General features: G+C 41.3%; 1 protein-coding gene across 1 annotated transcript in view; it reads right to left on the bottom strand.

The window, feature by feature from the left end:
- Positions 1-5,286: 5,286 nt before the first annotated feature.
- Positions 5,287-16,868, bottom strand: part of CYBB (cytochrome b-245 beta chain) — a gene marked incomplete at its 3' end in the record, with an annotated part of 33,291 nt that continues 21,709 nt past the window's right edge. The window contains exons 8-13 of the mRNA XM_082681916.1: positions 15,698-15,790; positions 12,566-12,819; positions 11,562-11,724; positions 9,762-9,908; positions 7,353-7,477; positions 5,287-5,413 (exon numbers count right to left, since the gene is read on the bottom strand). Coding sequence (XP_082538042.1) covers positions 5,287-5,413; positions 7,353-7,477; positions 9,762-9,908; positions 11,562-11,724; positions 12,566-12,819; positions 15,698-15,790 — 909 coding nt within the window. The remainder of the gene's footprint in view (positions 5,414-7,352; positions 7,478-9,761; positions 9,909-11,561; positions 11,725-12,565; positions 12,820-15,697; positions 15,791-16,868) is intronic.

The following is a 16,868-nucleotide window of genomic DNA, read 5'->3' as shown; positions in this document are numbered from 1 at the left end:
CCGCCAAGCAAAAATGTACAGTAAATACACAAAAGGTAAAGAGGAAGGGTACCACTAAGGGAGGTAAACGTAAAGCATACCACTAAGGAATGCCTCAATTTACAAAGGAAGACAGCAAGAAAGGAATAAAAGGAAAATAGAACTACAAAATGGCCAGAAAACAATTTAAAAGATCTCATTAGTTAGTCCTTACCAATCGATCATTACTCTAAATGCTAATGGATTGAATTCTCCAATCAAAAGGCAGAGAGTAGCTGGATGGGTAGAAAACAAGACCCAACTATATGCTGCCTACAAGAGGCTTACTTCAGCTTTAAGGACACACATAGGCTCAAAGTGAAGGGATGGCAAAAGATATTCCACGTAAGTGGAAACAAAAGAGAGCAGGAGTAGCTATACTTATACCAGACAACATAGACTTTAAGGCAAAAATGGTAACAAGAGACAAAGATGGTCATTATATAATGATAAGGTGGCCAATTAGTCAAGAAGATATAATAATCATAAATGTATATGCACCCAATATTGGAGCACCTAAATGAATTAAGCAAATACTAATGGATCTGAAGGGAGAAATAGACAACAATCCAATAATAGTAGGGGACTTCAATACCACACTCTCAACAATGGATAGGTTATCCAGACAGAAAATTAACAAGGAAATGTTGCACCTGAAACACAATTTAGACCAATGGAACCAACAGAAATATACAGAACATTCCATCTAACAGCAACAGAATACACATTCTTCTCAAGCACACACAGAACATTCTCTAGGATAGATTAAATGATAGGTCAGAAACAAGTGTTAGTAAATTTAAGAAGACTGAAATCATAAGTATCTTTTCTGACCACAATGGTATGAAGCTAGAAATCAATAACAGGAAGAAACTGGAAAATTCACAAATATGTGGAAATTAAACAACATGTTCCTGAACACCAATGGGTCAAAGAAGAAATCAAAGATAAATCAAGAAATATCTCAAAACAAATGCAAATGAAAGTGCAACATGTCAAAACCTGTGGGATACTGCAAAGAGTATATCTTAAATGTTCTCACCACAAAAAAAGCGATGGTAATTATATGACAGGATGGAAGTGTTAGCTAATTCTATCACGGTAATCATTTTGCAATATACAAGTGTATCGAATCAACACATTGTATATCTTAAGCTTACACAATGTTATGTATCAATTGTATCTCAATAAACCTGGGGGAAAAAGAAATTGGCAGATTATTGAGGTTTAAGAATCTGGATATTTTGTAAGCATCATTATAAAAATTGGTTCAGTGTAATTTCATCAATGAAGGCCAGAACGAGACTGGGTGAAAGACAATTGGAGAAAATGATATTTATACAGTCAGTACATATTCCCCAAATGCTAATTACTAATTACAAAAGTAAAATAATACCTTTACGTTTATAACAGAAGAATCTGGTGATGAAACTTAATACCACTAATAACAGGACAAACTGACAATACCTACCTCCTAATACAATGCACTAAGGATACAATGTCACCTATACGTAGACTATATAGTAAATGCTAGTTTTGTATCAGTGTTAAATTTCTTGGATTGGTTCATTGCATTGTGGTTATATAAGTGAAAGTTGCTGTTCTTTGGAAAAACATTATTTGGTGAATCATCATGCTGTACGCTTTAAATATCTTATAATTTTATTTGTCAGCTATACCTCAATAAAGCTGAAAAAACAACAGAATAAATAAAAGTAAAAATTAGCATGAATCCAGTTAACGAATGTTTCTAAACTAAGGAACCAAGATACTTCGATGGCATAAACCAGAGGTTTATACCACCACTGTTACCCAGCTATTCTTGGTGCAGAATCTGTACCTAGCACAATAGCTTTAAAAATATCCTTGGTTACTTATACCTTGTCTAATCTGTTAGTGTGGTGTAAAGAACATGGGCTTTTTAGCTAGAAAGATATGGACTTAATTTTGACACAGTCACCCAGTAGTTGTGGGATAGTTTGAGCCTATCAGTTATCCTCTCTCAGCTTCAGTATTTTTGTTTGTTTTTTGTTTTATCAACGAAATTGGGATAAAATGACTTACAGTGTCCTGAGGGATTAGCTGAAGTGGATGTAAAATGTTTGGCATAGTAGGTGTTTATTAAACATTAGCTATTTCTATTATTGACATTTATTTCAGTTAATGACCTTTCCCCCCCGTGGCAGCATATGCCCACACCTCTATCCCTTTCCTACATGGGGCAGGGGGTCATAACTGGTTGACTTGCTTAGAACAATGACCAGTACAGAACCATGAGCACATGATGGCAGCTAATTGCAAAGTTAGAACCGAAAAGGTGAGTGGAAATGAAAAAAAAAAGAGGTCTTACACTAGGACTTCTTTGCCTTTGAAATTCTGTCTGCAATGTCAGGTGACACTCCCTTGTCCATTCCCTTATACCAGTGCTGTGAGGGTCACCAGGACATTAGTACAGAACTCAGTACTCAGTTTTCCCTTCTCAATCCAGAAATTGTGCAGTGTTTGACATATCTACAAAAACACAGAGAATCTCAATCCCACTGGGGCAGAGAAAATCTTTGCCACCTGAATCCACCCTTGAATATGAAGATCAATAACACAGACACAGAGAGAGCTCATTCATTTTAATAATTGAGCACAGTTTTGATAGTTCTTCCCAAGAATTATCTCCCAGGGTCCCCCCACCCCCCGTAAACTATTCACACACAACATCTACAAGTATTCAAATTTCATAAATGCAGTGTTGCAAAAGCAAAAGAAATAAGAAAAGCCTTCATAGCCTTGAGATTAAAAACAATGCTTAATCGTGTTCTCACTACCTGTTACTAAATACTAAATGCTAAAAAAGCTGTGCGGGCAGCCGATGGCTGGGGAGAAGGATGGAGAAGGAAGCTCTCATAATGACAAGAGCTTTCACACTCATTTTTCATCTCATAACCAGGATAACACAGGGAAGATCTATTTTGGTAAGTCTGTTGGTGTCAAAAATAGAAAACCCTGGGGCTTCCCTGGTGGCGCAGTGGTTGAGAGTCCACCTGCCGATGCGGGGGACACGGGTTCGAGCCCCGGTCCGGGAAGATCCCACATGACGCGGAGCGGCTGGGCCCGTGAGCCATGGCCGCTGAGCCTGCGCGTCCGGAGCCTGTGCTCCGCAACGGGAGATGCCACAGCACTGAGAGGCCCGCGTACCGGGGGAAAAAAAAAAAAAAGAAAACCCTGGAGAAACATTTTCAGAGCAACAAATGGAGTTGGTTTTACTTATGCCACACAGGTGAGCGAGGGCCCGGATTCTCAGACTCCTTATTAACTCTGGTTCCCCCTCTGGCTCACACTTTGGTGTAAAGAACTGAAGCTATCAACACAGAGCCTGAGTCATAGTAATAACACAATAAAAGTTTGTTGAATGAATGAACTGATACCTGGGGTGCAGTGTGAACAGGCTGGACCTAAGTTTCTCTTTGCAGAAACAGTCTTGGGACATTGTGGGGAGGTGACATTCTCAAAGCAAGCCTGACTTGTCAGGACCGACCCTCAGTGCCCGGGGTATCCTGGGAACCCAAAGGGACAACTGAGTTCTTACTAGTTCAGCCCAGTCCCCTGAATATGCCCACTCAGCATCAAATTCATGGCCAGAATTTCAGATTCAATACCATATGTTATCAAAATAAAATGAATATGTGTGTACCTCCTGCAATTACATTCAATACGTATAAGACTTTAAGAAATCTGGGGTAGAAAGTGACCCCCTTCACCTACCATTCCCTTTTGCCTTTTTTTGCTTTCTCTCACTCTCCTTCTATTCTCTTCCCCCTTCCCTCCCCTTTCCTCCTAACCCCATCTTCTGCCCTTCCCCCCTGCTCCCTTCTCTTTCTTTCTCATGATCAAAGTTGAATACTTCTAAATATCTGTGGCCCCAGAGGATATAACACATAAAGCTGTTTTTAGTTCCCAGAAGTAGGAGCAGTCCTGAGGCGGGAAAAAAACCTTTCTGGCCACATTAACAATGATTTAGAGACTCTCAAACTCACGGATATCCAGAACATTCTACTGGGTATGAATCCAATACCTACACAGTAAGCTAGGGATTTTAGTTTCTGGGATGTAAATTTCATCATGATCATGATGATAGAACAATAAATCGTTAGTTACACCAGTAAGATCTCTTTCGCTTGTGTATTTAAGTAAAACAAAGTGTGGATGCTATTTAAAGCAGATGGGCATATCAGATACATATTTGTCACCATTCTTAATTTCAGATTCACAAGTGCTGGCTGGAGGAGACTGTTTCCGGCAATAAATCAGTTTGCATTTCTTTCATAGCATAAGGAGCCGGCCAGAGTTAGGACAGGAGTTCAATTCTCTGCCTCTATCTCCCTTTCCTGCATGTTTCAAATAAAAATGTTTGGACAGGCCAACCTACTGGTTACTAACCTTAGCCTGTTCTTTACCTTCAAGAGAATCAGGTTCCTTTGGTCAACAAGAGTCTCAGAAGTGATTTCCTCAGATAATCCTGTTTAAAGCTTTCAATTAGTTCTACCCTGGCATTGTATGGTTTTAAAGGTCCTTTCATTCATTCATTCATTCAGCAAACTTTCATTGAGTATCCACTCTCTGCTGGGGCATACATTAATTCCAGTCAGTCTAATATTCTTTTGTAGGAGGAATCTCTGACCCAGTTAGGCTGCTGCATTGGTAAACTGGAGTGTGCTGTCACCATTAAGTGATGAATCACTCTCAACATATGTTATCTCTTATTTGGAAAATTTCCTTTGATAGGACAATAATGATAACAAAGATGACACAAAAGGGAATATGAAAAGTTACTCCCTGGTTTGCTTCTTCTTTTGGGGAGTATACAAACCTATTTCCAGGCAGCCTGGTATTGCTGAAAGATCACCAAACCTAGAGTCAGATGGTCTAGAGCCAGTCTCAGCTTTAATCTTAGGGAAGCTACTTCACCATTTTGAGCCCCCATTTTTTAATCCTGAGACCTGAGTCTGAGAATCCTTGCCCTACTTCTCTCTGGAATTACTGTGAGGAAACAAAATGAAAAAATGTGTATATAATTGCTCTGAAAACCATAAAACCCCATACAAATGCAAATTTATGACTGTTGAACAATCTTTGACATTCCTTTCAGGGCAAATCATCACATTATAGTTTCTCTTTCTCTCTTTTTCTTGAAAGGAGGGAACTTATATTATCAACTGGCATTATTGGGGCATTTGGCGGTACAACCCACATTTATTTCCTCATGGAAGAGACCAGTTAGAAATTTTCCTTATTGAAAATGAAATGCACTCCCCTGGGGCCAGAGTCGGAGTTGGAGATGCACTGTTTATTGAGGGTTTCAGCCAACGCTTCCGGTCCACAGAGGAAAACTCCTATTCTGGTACTTTTGGGAAAGAAAGAAAAAATACAGTTTCAGGCTTTGGGATGGGCTCAATTACAAAGCACATGGGGGGATTTCCTATTGATTTCAGGCCTCAGAGCAGAGTCCCCTCTGCTCCTTTGTCCTTCCGCAAATGACAGAGTTCAGGTTACCATGAGGGAGCGTGGCTCGGCCCTGTTTGCGGGGCTGGGAGGGGCGGGCAGCTGGCTACTTCAAAAGGCAGCTGACTTCTCTGAAAAAATGACATGCAAGCAGGGTTTGCGGAAACTTCTACTACAGGGAAAATGAGGGTGAATTTGTGAGCCTGTGGGCTACTGCCCTTCAGGGCTCTATGTCCCCAAACACTCCAGCATCTTAAAATCAAGGACAAACCCGCTTCAGGAACACCACCTCTGCCAACAGCTTCGTGTGACTTCATCCCTCAACATTTTAGACTTTAAAGCCTTGCTCCTCTAGCTCTGGTTCCGGACCAGTAGCCTCGGTGTCAGCTTTTTAAGAATGCAGATTCTTAAAGTAGGTCAACTGTGTTTTTAAATTGTTATAACTTCACACCTTTTTGAAATCTGCCCTACAAAATTGGTTTGGCTTAAATGTCAAAGCCGTGACAATTTGTTCTTTGATGTGATTGTATTTCCAATTTCTTGTTCACGTAAGATTTCAGTAAAACTCAAAAATCTATTCAAAACCAAGAATGTAGATGCTTTGGCCCTACCCCACATATACTAAATCAGCGTTTCAAAAAGCTTCCCCAAGTGATTTATATGTTCATCAACGTGTAAGAAGCAATGGCGTAAAGAGTGTATTTATGGTGATAATTCTTGAGTTTGTCATGTGTTCTAGATTTTAGAAATGCAGTTTTCAGACTCCTAGCCCGTCACGATACACAAGAGAGCATGAAGAGTGGAAATGGAGCCTGAAGCCAAGAGACAGGTAAGTAGCACTTCTCCTCTTGAGCTTCATTGGAAGTCTTAGTAAACTAAGGCAAATAAAGGTTGCCTGGAGATGTTCTGAGAAATGTTTGTGACTTTAAAGAAGAAAAGGGAGAATCTGAAAATCTAGAGAACGTAAGAGGATAAGCTTGCGAGACAAGCAAGAACTGTAGTGCTTCCTTTGCATCCTGTTTCTTTCTTAAGCTACTTTCCTTTACCAATCAATCTATTCGAGAAACCAACCAAGCCTCGTTCACTCTAAAGTGTAAATGACTGATAAAGAGTTTCAAGAACAGTCAGTACAGTAGGCAGGAAAAACTTAGAAATACCAAGGAATAGTAGCACAATGAAAACTGACCTAAAACAGTTTCTCAACCTCAGCACTACTCACATTTTAGGTCAGGGAATCCTTTGTTGTGGGGAGCTGTCTTTTATATTATAGAACATTTAGTTTCACGATGACCAAAGCTTTAGTGAGGGCAGGAAGGACCTGGAATATCTGTCAACTTATGATCTTGGACCCAAAAACTATAAATGAAAGTGGGGACAGTGTCTCCTTAGTAATAAATATAAATCATAGAGAATTAATAGAAGTAGATACACGACTGAAATTTAGGAGGTGAAAGAAAAGAACTGAGTTATGGGCCTATGTGGGGGGAACAGGCTTCAGAAAGTCTGAGGTGGGGCCTGGGAATCTTTGTTTGGTGTGATTTAAAGACTTCCTCTTAAAGTCAGAGATATCTAGAACCTTTTATGGGTGTGAATATGGTAACCTAGGTATTTTAGTTTGTGCAATACATAAATCTAGCCATGTTTGGAAGCTGTTGCTTTCTGTAGACCATGAGCCTCAAGAACACCTTGGCAAGAGGGAAGAGATATGGGAACATATGTATATGTATAACTGACTCACTTTGTTATAAAGCAGAAACTAACACACCATTGTAAAGCAATTATACTCCAATAAAGATGGTTAAAAAAAAAAAAAAGAACACCTTGGCGGGGGAATTCCTTACCTGGGGTGTTGACTCCCAATGGTCTTGAACTCATTATCCCAGTTGGGCCGTCCATACAAGGTCTTTTGTTTCAGGCCTGTGATCACATCTTTCTCCTCGTCATGGTGCACAGCAAAGTGATTGGCCTGCAGGAAAGGACATGAATTCAGACAAAAGAGGCATGCTGTATAAACACACACAGATATACTTAGATATCTCACAAACCAAGCTCTAATTACCGTTCTAACTGTATGTATTTGGGGCAAGGCACCATGCTGGAAGCTAGAAGGTCAACACTGAAGAAACCAGTTCTCAAGTAATTTACAGTCTAGAAAGGGAGACCATAGAGGAGGCACAAACATCTCCATGAGGACAAAGAAGGGAGCACGGGTGGAAGGATATGGGAAGGTTTCAGGGTGGCCACATTTGCGCCAGACTTTGAAGTGTGGGTAGGATTTAAATTCTCTATCTCACTGTTTTTCTCTCTGCAGTACGTCTGACAGTCTCTTCTCACCCTAATATACTCCCGCTCCTTTGGGAGAATCACTAAGAATTAAGACAACCATAGACTAAAATGTATTCATATTTTGGTAATGTAATGAGACATCAAACCAAGCCTAAAGCTACTCTCTGTGTGTGTGTATGTGTGTGTGTGTGTGTGTGTGTGTGTGCAGTCATGTGTTGTTTCCTGTGACCATTCTAGGGGGCCTCAGTTTGAACAACAGGTATTTTTTAAAAATAAAAATGGTTAATTACATTTATTTAACAATCAAATCAGATTTTAAATTCACTGGACAGGGAATGGATGATGGGGATGGAAGAGGTTAAGAAGGGTAGTTACCCCGGTTTGATAATCCTGTAGGGACAAAGTTTTGCAAAGCAAAATAACTAGTTTTCAATGCAAAGAGATTTCCCACTTAAAAAACTATGTCTGGCTTTTGAAAAAAACAAAACTGCAAAGCAATTTATATATTATACATTTTTTCCCCTGGGTTTCATTTTTATCAAATTTTGTTGTTGTTGTTTCATTTTTAAATTGCAGAAGTGGCATCTTAAAAGCACTTTTTCTGGAGCAGCAATTTTCATGGTCATGTGTCCCTGGACCTACGTTTGCAACAAGCCTTTCCTAAGACTTGGAGAACCTATGATAAGCGATATGCCAAAACCTAAATGAGAAGAAGTCGGTTTTCGCAGGGACCAGGTGCCTGTGAAAACTGTCTGGGCTGAGGAGCCATTGTGTGGGGATGGCCATCTGAGGCAGTGGCCAGGAGTGGGCAGAGACCCTTGCCTTACCCCCTCACTCAGGGGGACAGTCATGCTGCTTCCAGGCCAAGTCATTAATGTTTGCTTATTTAGAAAGATGTTACCCCCTAGGAATCATTAATTTGTTTCTGAGTTTCTCAGTCTCATCACTTTGGACATTTGGGGCCAGATAATTCTTTGTTGTGGGGGGCTGTCTTGTGAATTGTGACTATCTTATCAATAATTGTAATTAACTGTAATTGTCTTCTCAATCGAAAATTCACATTTCCATTGCTAAATGTCTCAGGAGGGAGAAAGCATATATACATATATACATATACACATACTACACACACATATATACATATACACATACACACACACCCATATATATATATACATATATATCACCTTCATTAGATATATATTGATTTATTTACAAATGATAATCATGAACTACTGGGAGTACTAAGAGTGCAAGTTCTGGAGCATTTATTACTTGGATGCCCTTGGACAAATGACCTAACCTGTTCTGGGCCTTGGCTTCCCCATCTGTGAAATCTGGAAAAGAATAATAGCTACTTCATAAGGTTGTTGTGAGGATTTAATTAGACAATCTATGTAAACACTAAGAACAATACTTGGCACAAGCATATGCTTAATAACTATTGCCAGTTATTATGACTCCTTATTAAATGTATTATGTATAGTATAAAACATGCATAAACATAAATTAAAGGAATATATACACATATATATGCATGTGTATACATATATATGTATATGCATGTGTATATATAAATACAGACAGAGAGAGAGAGAGAACGAGAGAGAGCTGATCTTTTCTCTATTTTCTTCCCATAACCCCGTAGATCATCTTGTCCACCTTGTCCACAAGGTTCAAGTAACCTTGTACCCTGGTGGAGGCATTGCTCTAACAAGGTCAAAGTCATGGCTCTGATTCCCTTGTAGGCTCCCTAGCTTTGACCCGTCCCACAGATACCAACTTTGAATCTAATATCAACCGTCTGAACAAATGGGGATACTGAGTCAGAGTGAATGTGCTGGATCACCTGAACCCATCGACTGTTCTTAAAAACAGTACACAAGACATTCCAATAACCAAGGGGAAGTCGGTAAGCCCTGGGCACTGTGGGAGGGACCTGAGATTGGGGATCTTTTCCTCACCTGAGACTCATCCCAGCCAGTGAGGTAGATGTTGTAGCTGAGGAAGCCGGCGTTGTCCTTCTCCTGCATCTGGGTCTCCAGCAGCTGCAGCAGGTCTGCAAACCACTCAAAGGCATGTGTGTCCCGGCACAGCCAGTAGAAGTAGATCTGAGAGGGGGACAGACCGTGAAGCAGATTATGTTTCTTTTTTTATTTTTATCTTTTTTTGAAAGATAGTTGATGTATAATATCATATAAGTTACAGGTGTATAATAGAGTGATTCACAATTTGAAAGGTTATGCTCCATTTATAGTTATTATAAAATATTGGCTATATTCCCCATGTTGTACATTATGTCCTCGTAGCTTATTTATTTTACACATGGTCGTTTGCACCTCTTAATCCCCTACCCCTGTCTTGCCCCTCCCCACTTCCCTCTCCTCACTGGTAACCACTAGTTCTTTCTCTGTATCTGTGAGTCAAGCAGATTATATTTAAATAGGGACCTATCAGCATTGAAATATGGATTTCTACCCTTCCCACCCCCACTTTTCCCTGCTGCTCAGAATGCCTGGAAACATGGGTTTTCAGAAAGCTCTAGATATCTGACAAACTAGCTCACATGAACCTGCTCTGGCTTTCACACGGCAGGGCAGAAAATAAATAGCTTGTTCTCAGAAATCCGTAGCTTAAGAAGAAAACATTGGCCCACAACTTTCCCCCTGGGTCTGCTCTTGCCCTCCCAGGATCCCCGGCTTCCCTTGACCCTCCTCTCAGAAAGACCAATAGGATCTAGACGAGCCATGGCTGCCACCGCACTACGTCCCTACCCGCTACTGGCAGACTTCCCTGAGTTCGTAGGGGAAAAAGTAGTCCTACCCACACCTCCTCCACATCGAAAAGAGGGGAAGGGGAGAATGAAAAGTCAAGGTAAGCTCAACGTGCCTGTTAGAGGTTATCTCTACAGCTATTAGAATGACTCAAGCTTTATTAAAGATGTCCTTTATTGGGCAATGAAACCAAACTTACATGTAACCAAAACATCCCCCAGGACTTTATTCTGAGGAGACAGCCATAAGAAAGGAAAAAAGTAAAAGTGTCATGAAAGGACATGTCTCCTGCCCTCCCCCTGCAAATAAATGTGCTGGGGGCTGGAAATGGAATCCATGTCAATATCTAATGTAAGATGACAGAAAAATTATTCTATCCTCTCAATGGAACATGAAAGAATCATCAAAAATGATTATCAGCAAGCTTGTGACAACACTGAAAAGTACTATATGTTTTAAAAAGAGCAGGACATGAAATTGTACATACTCAATATATACAGCTTTCTAAAAATATGTAAACATGTTGGAAGAGAATTTACAAAAAGTGTAACTATTGGATTGGGGTTGTGGACACTTTCTATTCCCAACTCTCTTCTGACTTTCCAGTAATGCTACACAAATACAGTATATTTGTACTTTCAATAATAGGCTTGCTTATAGAGAACCACATTTATTTATTTGTTTGTTTGTTTATTTTTTTGGCTGTGCCACGCATGGCTTGCGGGATCTTAGTTCCCGGACCAGGGATCAAACCGGCACCCTTGGCAGTGAAAGCGCTGAGTCCTAACCACTGAACCGCCAGGGAATCCCCAGAAGCACCTTTGACTTATCAAACAGCCCTTTTGTGCAAAGCCTGCCTCTCTGAAACTACCTAGAACTTGTCTCCACTTCCGCCAGTCTCTGCCAGCCTCTGCCCTGAAGGCTCTTTGAGGCTTCACTTGGCAGACTGTGGTGAATGCTCCAAGCCCTCTGAAAAAGAAAAGAACCTACCTTCTTCAGCCTCAGATTGGGGGCTTTATTGCAATACTTGTACCAGATCGACTTGAGAATGGATGCAAAGGGCGTGACCCCGATCCCTGCTCCCACCAACATCACCACCTCATAACTGAACACATCTTCACTGGCAGTGCCGAAGGGCCCGTCAACAGCTATCCTGGAGGGAAGCATGGGGGAGATAGTTACACGGACACCTTGCTCTTCAGAGGAGGATGGGGCACACATTATCACTGCAGGTGTGCGACACGTCACTTCAAACTGGGACAATGTATTGATGTGACACTTTGTTCTGTGAGATAGCTTTCAAGTAACCAACTCGGTGTGAACATCGGGGTTGGAAGTAAGAAGAGGAATTTTTAGCTAACTGAAAACATTTGGTAACTCTCAGGGGTATTTTTTTCATGTCCCCAACCCCGTTCACTCACTACGCACGCGCGCACGCACACACATACACACACACACACACACAAATGTCTGTGTCTCTTGCCAGGTGAGCCCACACTTGAAATTCCTGCTTACACTGTACATTAAAGTGAGAATTTTCCATGTCATGATATCTTATAAATTTAATATCTCTACTTTTTGTTGGTCTATTCATTGAGTTATTTGACATACTTTTCTTCAGCATCTACTAAGTGCCTGACACCATGTAAGGCGTGTGGGAAGAAAGAGGCCAAGTGAGTAACATCTGGCATTTACCCTCAAATAACGTACACCAATGAAATTTTAAGTATAGCTTTGATTGCAAGTTAATATACCTTGGTCTTGACCCTTACAAATTTATAGGCACTGGGGAATATCCATGATTAATATTTGATTCAAACATTTTATATTTCATATAAGATTTATACATATATGCATAAGCACAGCACACGTATAAAACGGGGAACACCGAGATAGCTCCCTATAGAATCCGTATGTTTCGTCAGACTCAGGAGCTAGTAGAGTGACATTTTTCCTGAACTGATGCACCTTTGTAATAGGCGCTTTGTACTCACTTCGGTAGTTTCCAGGCATCTTGAAACTCCTGCTTATCACAGCCACAAGCTTTGAACAGTCCCTCCGTCCAGTCCCCCACGATGCGGATATGGATGCTAAAGAAGTCTTCCTCGGGGGCAGAGGTCAGGGTGAAAGGGTGCCACTCCAGCCTGGACACCACAGGGCACTTGACGAAAATGTATTGGCCCACCTCCATCTTGAATCCTTTTTTCTTCATCTGTAGCTCGATGGTTTTGAAAGGGTGAGTGACCACCTATGGAACAAAATGTGTCTCTGGAAATGAACCTTTCCCCCAGTACTTGCCTTTTCAGTATCCGTATGGATAAAAGGCTGAGCTAAGATGCCCCACACAGGTCCCTTCTTCAGGGCCAACACAGCAGTTCTTCCAGCAAACCTGCCTCTCACTGGCAACTGCCCTCGGCTGTCGCCCATGGCCAACAGTGAGCTGGGGCAGGGATCCAAAGGCCTGGCCCTTGTCCTCACTTTGGGACAACTCCCAGGGGCCATCGCAGCTGCAGCACTTCCTGTAGGATCAGCTGAGGCTGCAGTCGCAACCACTTCGGGCCAGCAATTTCCTTCCCCCAATCCTGCCTTTCTTTTCTTTTACAGGTTCATCTCCTGAGAACATGCCCCGATAAGACTTCTGCATGCAGTTCTCTGTCTCAGAATCTTTGCCAGGGAATCCAACCTAAGACACCAGCTTAATGTGATTTTCTTTTTCTCTAAGAAGACAAGGCAGTTGCTAGAAACAGGAAGAAGAGATGGTTTCCTGCTCAGCCTTCCTATCTCCCCAAGGGATGATCAAGAGCCTTAGCAGCCGGACAGAAGCAGAAGGAGACCCCATTGGCTAATAATATAGCAACATCGCCCAAACCAAGCCTAAGGTGCTGGTCTGTCTTTGTCCCAAGTCCCACCTTGAACCTGCCTGACTCCATGCATTGTTTTTACATTTCTCCCTACCTGGGGAATACACCATCCATCTCTCCCAAAGCCAGGCCCCACCCGCCTGTTGCCATCCTCCTTCTCCGTGTACCTGAATGTTCATAACAGCTTTGTTTACAATAGCCAAAAAATTGGAAGCACTCCAAATGTCCATCAACTGGTAAGTTGGTAAATAACAAAATGATTTCATTGTAATATACAAAGTAATATGTTTCTTTGATGATTCCTGAGATCCTAGAGGGACTTTATATGTGCAACTGAAAACAAACCAAGGGACATCAAAGGAAAGAAAAATCAATAGAAACAAAATAGCAGATTCCTAATGTTGACTGATATACACGAGCTTTTCTTTTCACCCGTGAGGAGTAGGACAATAGGAAATCCTTTTAAGAAAAATTGCCAAGCATTTCTAAAACTTGTGATTCAAACTTAAGTTATATGACAAGGCTGTAACCAACTTCCCTTCATCACTGAAATAAGGAGGTGGAGAGCTTCATTTTGAAACAGAAAATAAAAATGGATGAAAATGAGTTTGAAAATTATGTTGCTCATGTTGCAATTTTGTGTGGTGAGAATGAGTTCCACCATATTGCAATTTTGCTACCACAGGGAACATCGGGATAGAAGGGAATAAAATGCACTAGTGGACAGCGTTGTCACCAGAATACTTTTGGATAGTACCTTGTTTCTTATGTGTGTTTACATGAGAAGAAAATGAATACTTATTTTCTTCACAGGCAAACAAGTTTGCCTTAGAAATAGGCTTAGAGGAAATACTTGTCTGGTTAGTTCATTCTAGTCTAGTACGGGAAATTTTGTGGTGGTTCTTTTTGCTGATCTGTGGGCTTTTTCTCATAGTACAATATAAATATCATAAAAGGAGAACTGTTGTGGCTTCCTATATTTCAAGGTTTCCAATGTCAGCTGGACTAACTTTACTATGACCTTCCATAGATGCCAAGAAAGAAGAGCTAGGGTGGTGGAGTGGAAGATTTTTTGTGTTTTGCAAAAGCAACCCATGGTAAGCTTTTGGTAAATACTTTCTGAACTGAACTGAATTAAATTTTATTTGATAAAAATAGTCCTGTCTGATGTTTCCTGAAACTATAATAAGGCAATTCCGTTTCTATTTATTTAGTTGGATATTTATTTATTTAATGATAAGAAGCAGCATAGACGTGTGGGGAAAAACCACTATATACTTGAAGTTAGCGGATTCAATTCTAAATGCAGTTTAGTTATTAGCTCATTTGAGACTTTGAGTACATTAACTCTGATACTCTGTGACTGTATACAAAGCACAGAGACCCGCCCTTGGTTCCCTGGTTCTTTTGGCATCTGAATATTTTAAGGCTCAGTGCATGACCTTTTGAACTCACCTCTTTTGCTTCTTTACTCTCTTTTTTTTTTTTTTTTTTTTTTTTTGCGGTACGCGGGCCTCTCACTGTTGCGGCCTCTCCCGTTGAGGAGCACAGGCTCTGGACGCGCAGGCTCAGCGGCCACGGCTCACGGGCCCAGCCGCTCCGCGGCATGTGGGATCCTCCCGGACCGGGGCACGAACCCGCGTCCCCTGCATCGTCAGGCGGACCCTCAACCACTGTGCCACCAGGGAAGCCCTGCTTCTTTACTCTTAACTAATCACATCATCTCTCTATGCTCCTCCCCTCTACATACACACACACACACACACACACACACACAGGGATTCATTTACACAAAACATTTGGGTTCACTTTTCAACAGAAAATGTTAACTTCTAGTCTCCCCAATTAAAAGGCCCAATCGGCTTCCCTGGTGGCGCAGTGGTTGAGAGTCCTCCTGCTGATGCAGGGGACACGGGTTCGTGCCCCAGTCCGGGAGGATCCCACATGCCGCGGAGTGGCTGGGCCCGTGGGCCATGGCCGCTGGGCCTGCGCATCCGGAGCCTGTGCTCCGCAACGGGAGAGGCCGCGACAGTGAGAGGCCCGCGTACCGCAAAAAAAAAAAAAAAAAAAAAAAAAAAAAAAAAAGGCCCAATCATTTGATTATCAAGCTAGGTACATTGAAACAAACTGTAGGTCATCTCTCTGCCCTAAGTTTAATCAAAATAAACTGAGTAAAAGTGAGATCTGACAATGATATAGAGAACTTGGATAGACTTGTCCATGATATAGTTAGATAGTATTAGTAATTCCTAACCCAGCCAATACCTTGGTGATGACCACCTTCTGTTGAGATCGCCAAAACCGTACCAACCTCTCACAGAGATACAGGAACATGGGACCCACTATCCATTTCCAAGTCTGTAATCAGAGCAAACAATGAAAAAAGGATGTGTTAAGGGGCGGTACTTGATAAAAGATTCATGGGGACAAAACATTTTAGAAGTTCACCTTTTTTGGTTTGTTTAAATATTCCATGATAGACTAGTAAATTTCTTCTAAAATATCTAAAGTTAAAATAAATTTTTGAGCCAGTAAAAATGAACATTCTCCTTGCCCACATTGGGGAACTATATCTACAGTATGGAACTTTCCCAAGAGGAACTGCCCACAAGAATGGGATTTCCTCCTATTGTCGCAATAGGAGTTGCAATAACCCTACAGCAGAGTAAGGTTGGTTTCAGAATTAACATTTCTCTAAAGGATAGCATTTCAACAACATCATATTTTTAATGCAACGTTGCAATTACTTTCTCTTGGTCACGTAGCCAAAGCTTCATTCTTTGCAACATGAGAAATTTCACACTAGAATTTAGCTCTTCCTCCAATATCCTGGCAAGTTCTAGGAGCTATGCAATGTACTTTCTCTAGGGTGCTCTCTTGTCAGAATCTGCAGTGTTTCAGAACACTGGAATTACCCCGTGGCACTACTGGCTATACAAAACCATTTAGGCCAAACAGATCCATCCTGGGATTCAGTCAGTTAGGTTCCTAGATGAGTATCTGAAGTAGCAAAGAATTTTAGAAGTCGATATCATCTAAAATACAACATTCCAGAAGGGATTCCAAGAGGGGAAAAAAATCCCAGAGTGCTTCCCATAGTCTCGCCTATGATCTTTCTATGAAAAATTTTAAGAAAGTTATTGTTGGAAGTTGAGAGCACCCAAATGTCCCTATCTCCAGCCTAAGCTGAAGAATATCTGCCCGGAAGTCATAAATGCTCTGCTACTGGCCTTCATTTTCATGGGACAGTTTTTTCAAACGGTCTAGCATCATCCATCTATGTCCTGGCTGCCACCTGGGGCCCCATTGAATGGAGCCAGGTCTTGGACATCACTTCTAATCTCCCCAGAAACCCAGGAGCTCCTCTGAGGTAGATGCCTGTGAAGGTAGCAGCGCTCTGACTTAGCTGTCTTCAAGGAAATGTGCCTTCCCCAGC

The sequence above is a fragment of the Grampus griseus genome (genome assembly GCF_964374135.1).
Source record: "Grampus griseus genome assembly, chromosome: X".
NCBI lineage: Eukaryota > Metazoa > Chordata > Mammalia > Artiodactyla > Delphinidae > Grampus > Grampus griseus.
This window is presented reverse-complemented; position numbering and strand designations above follow the sequence as displayed.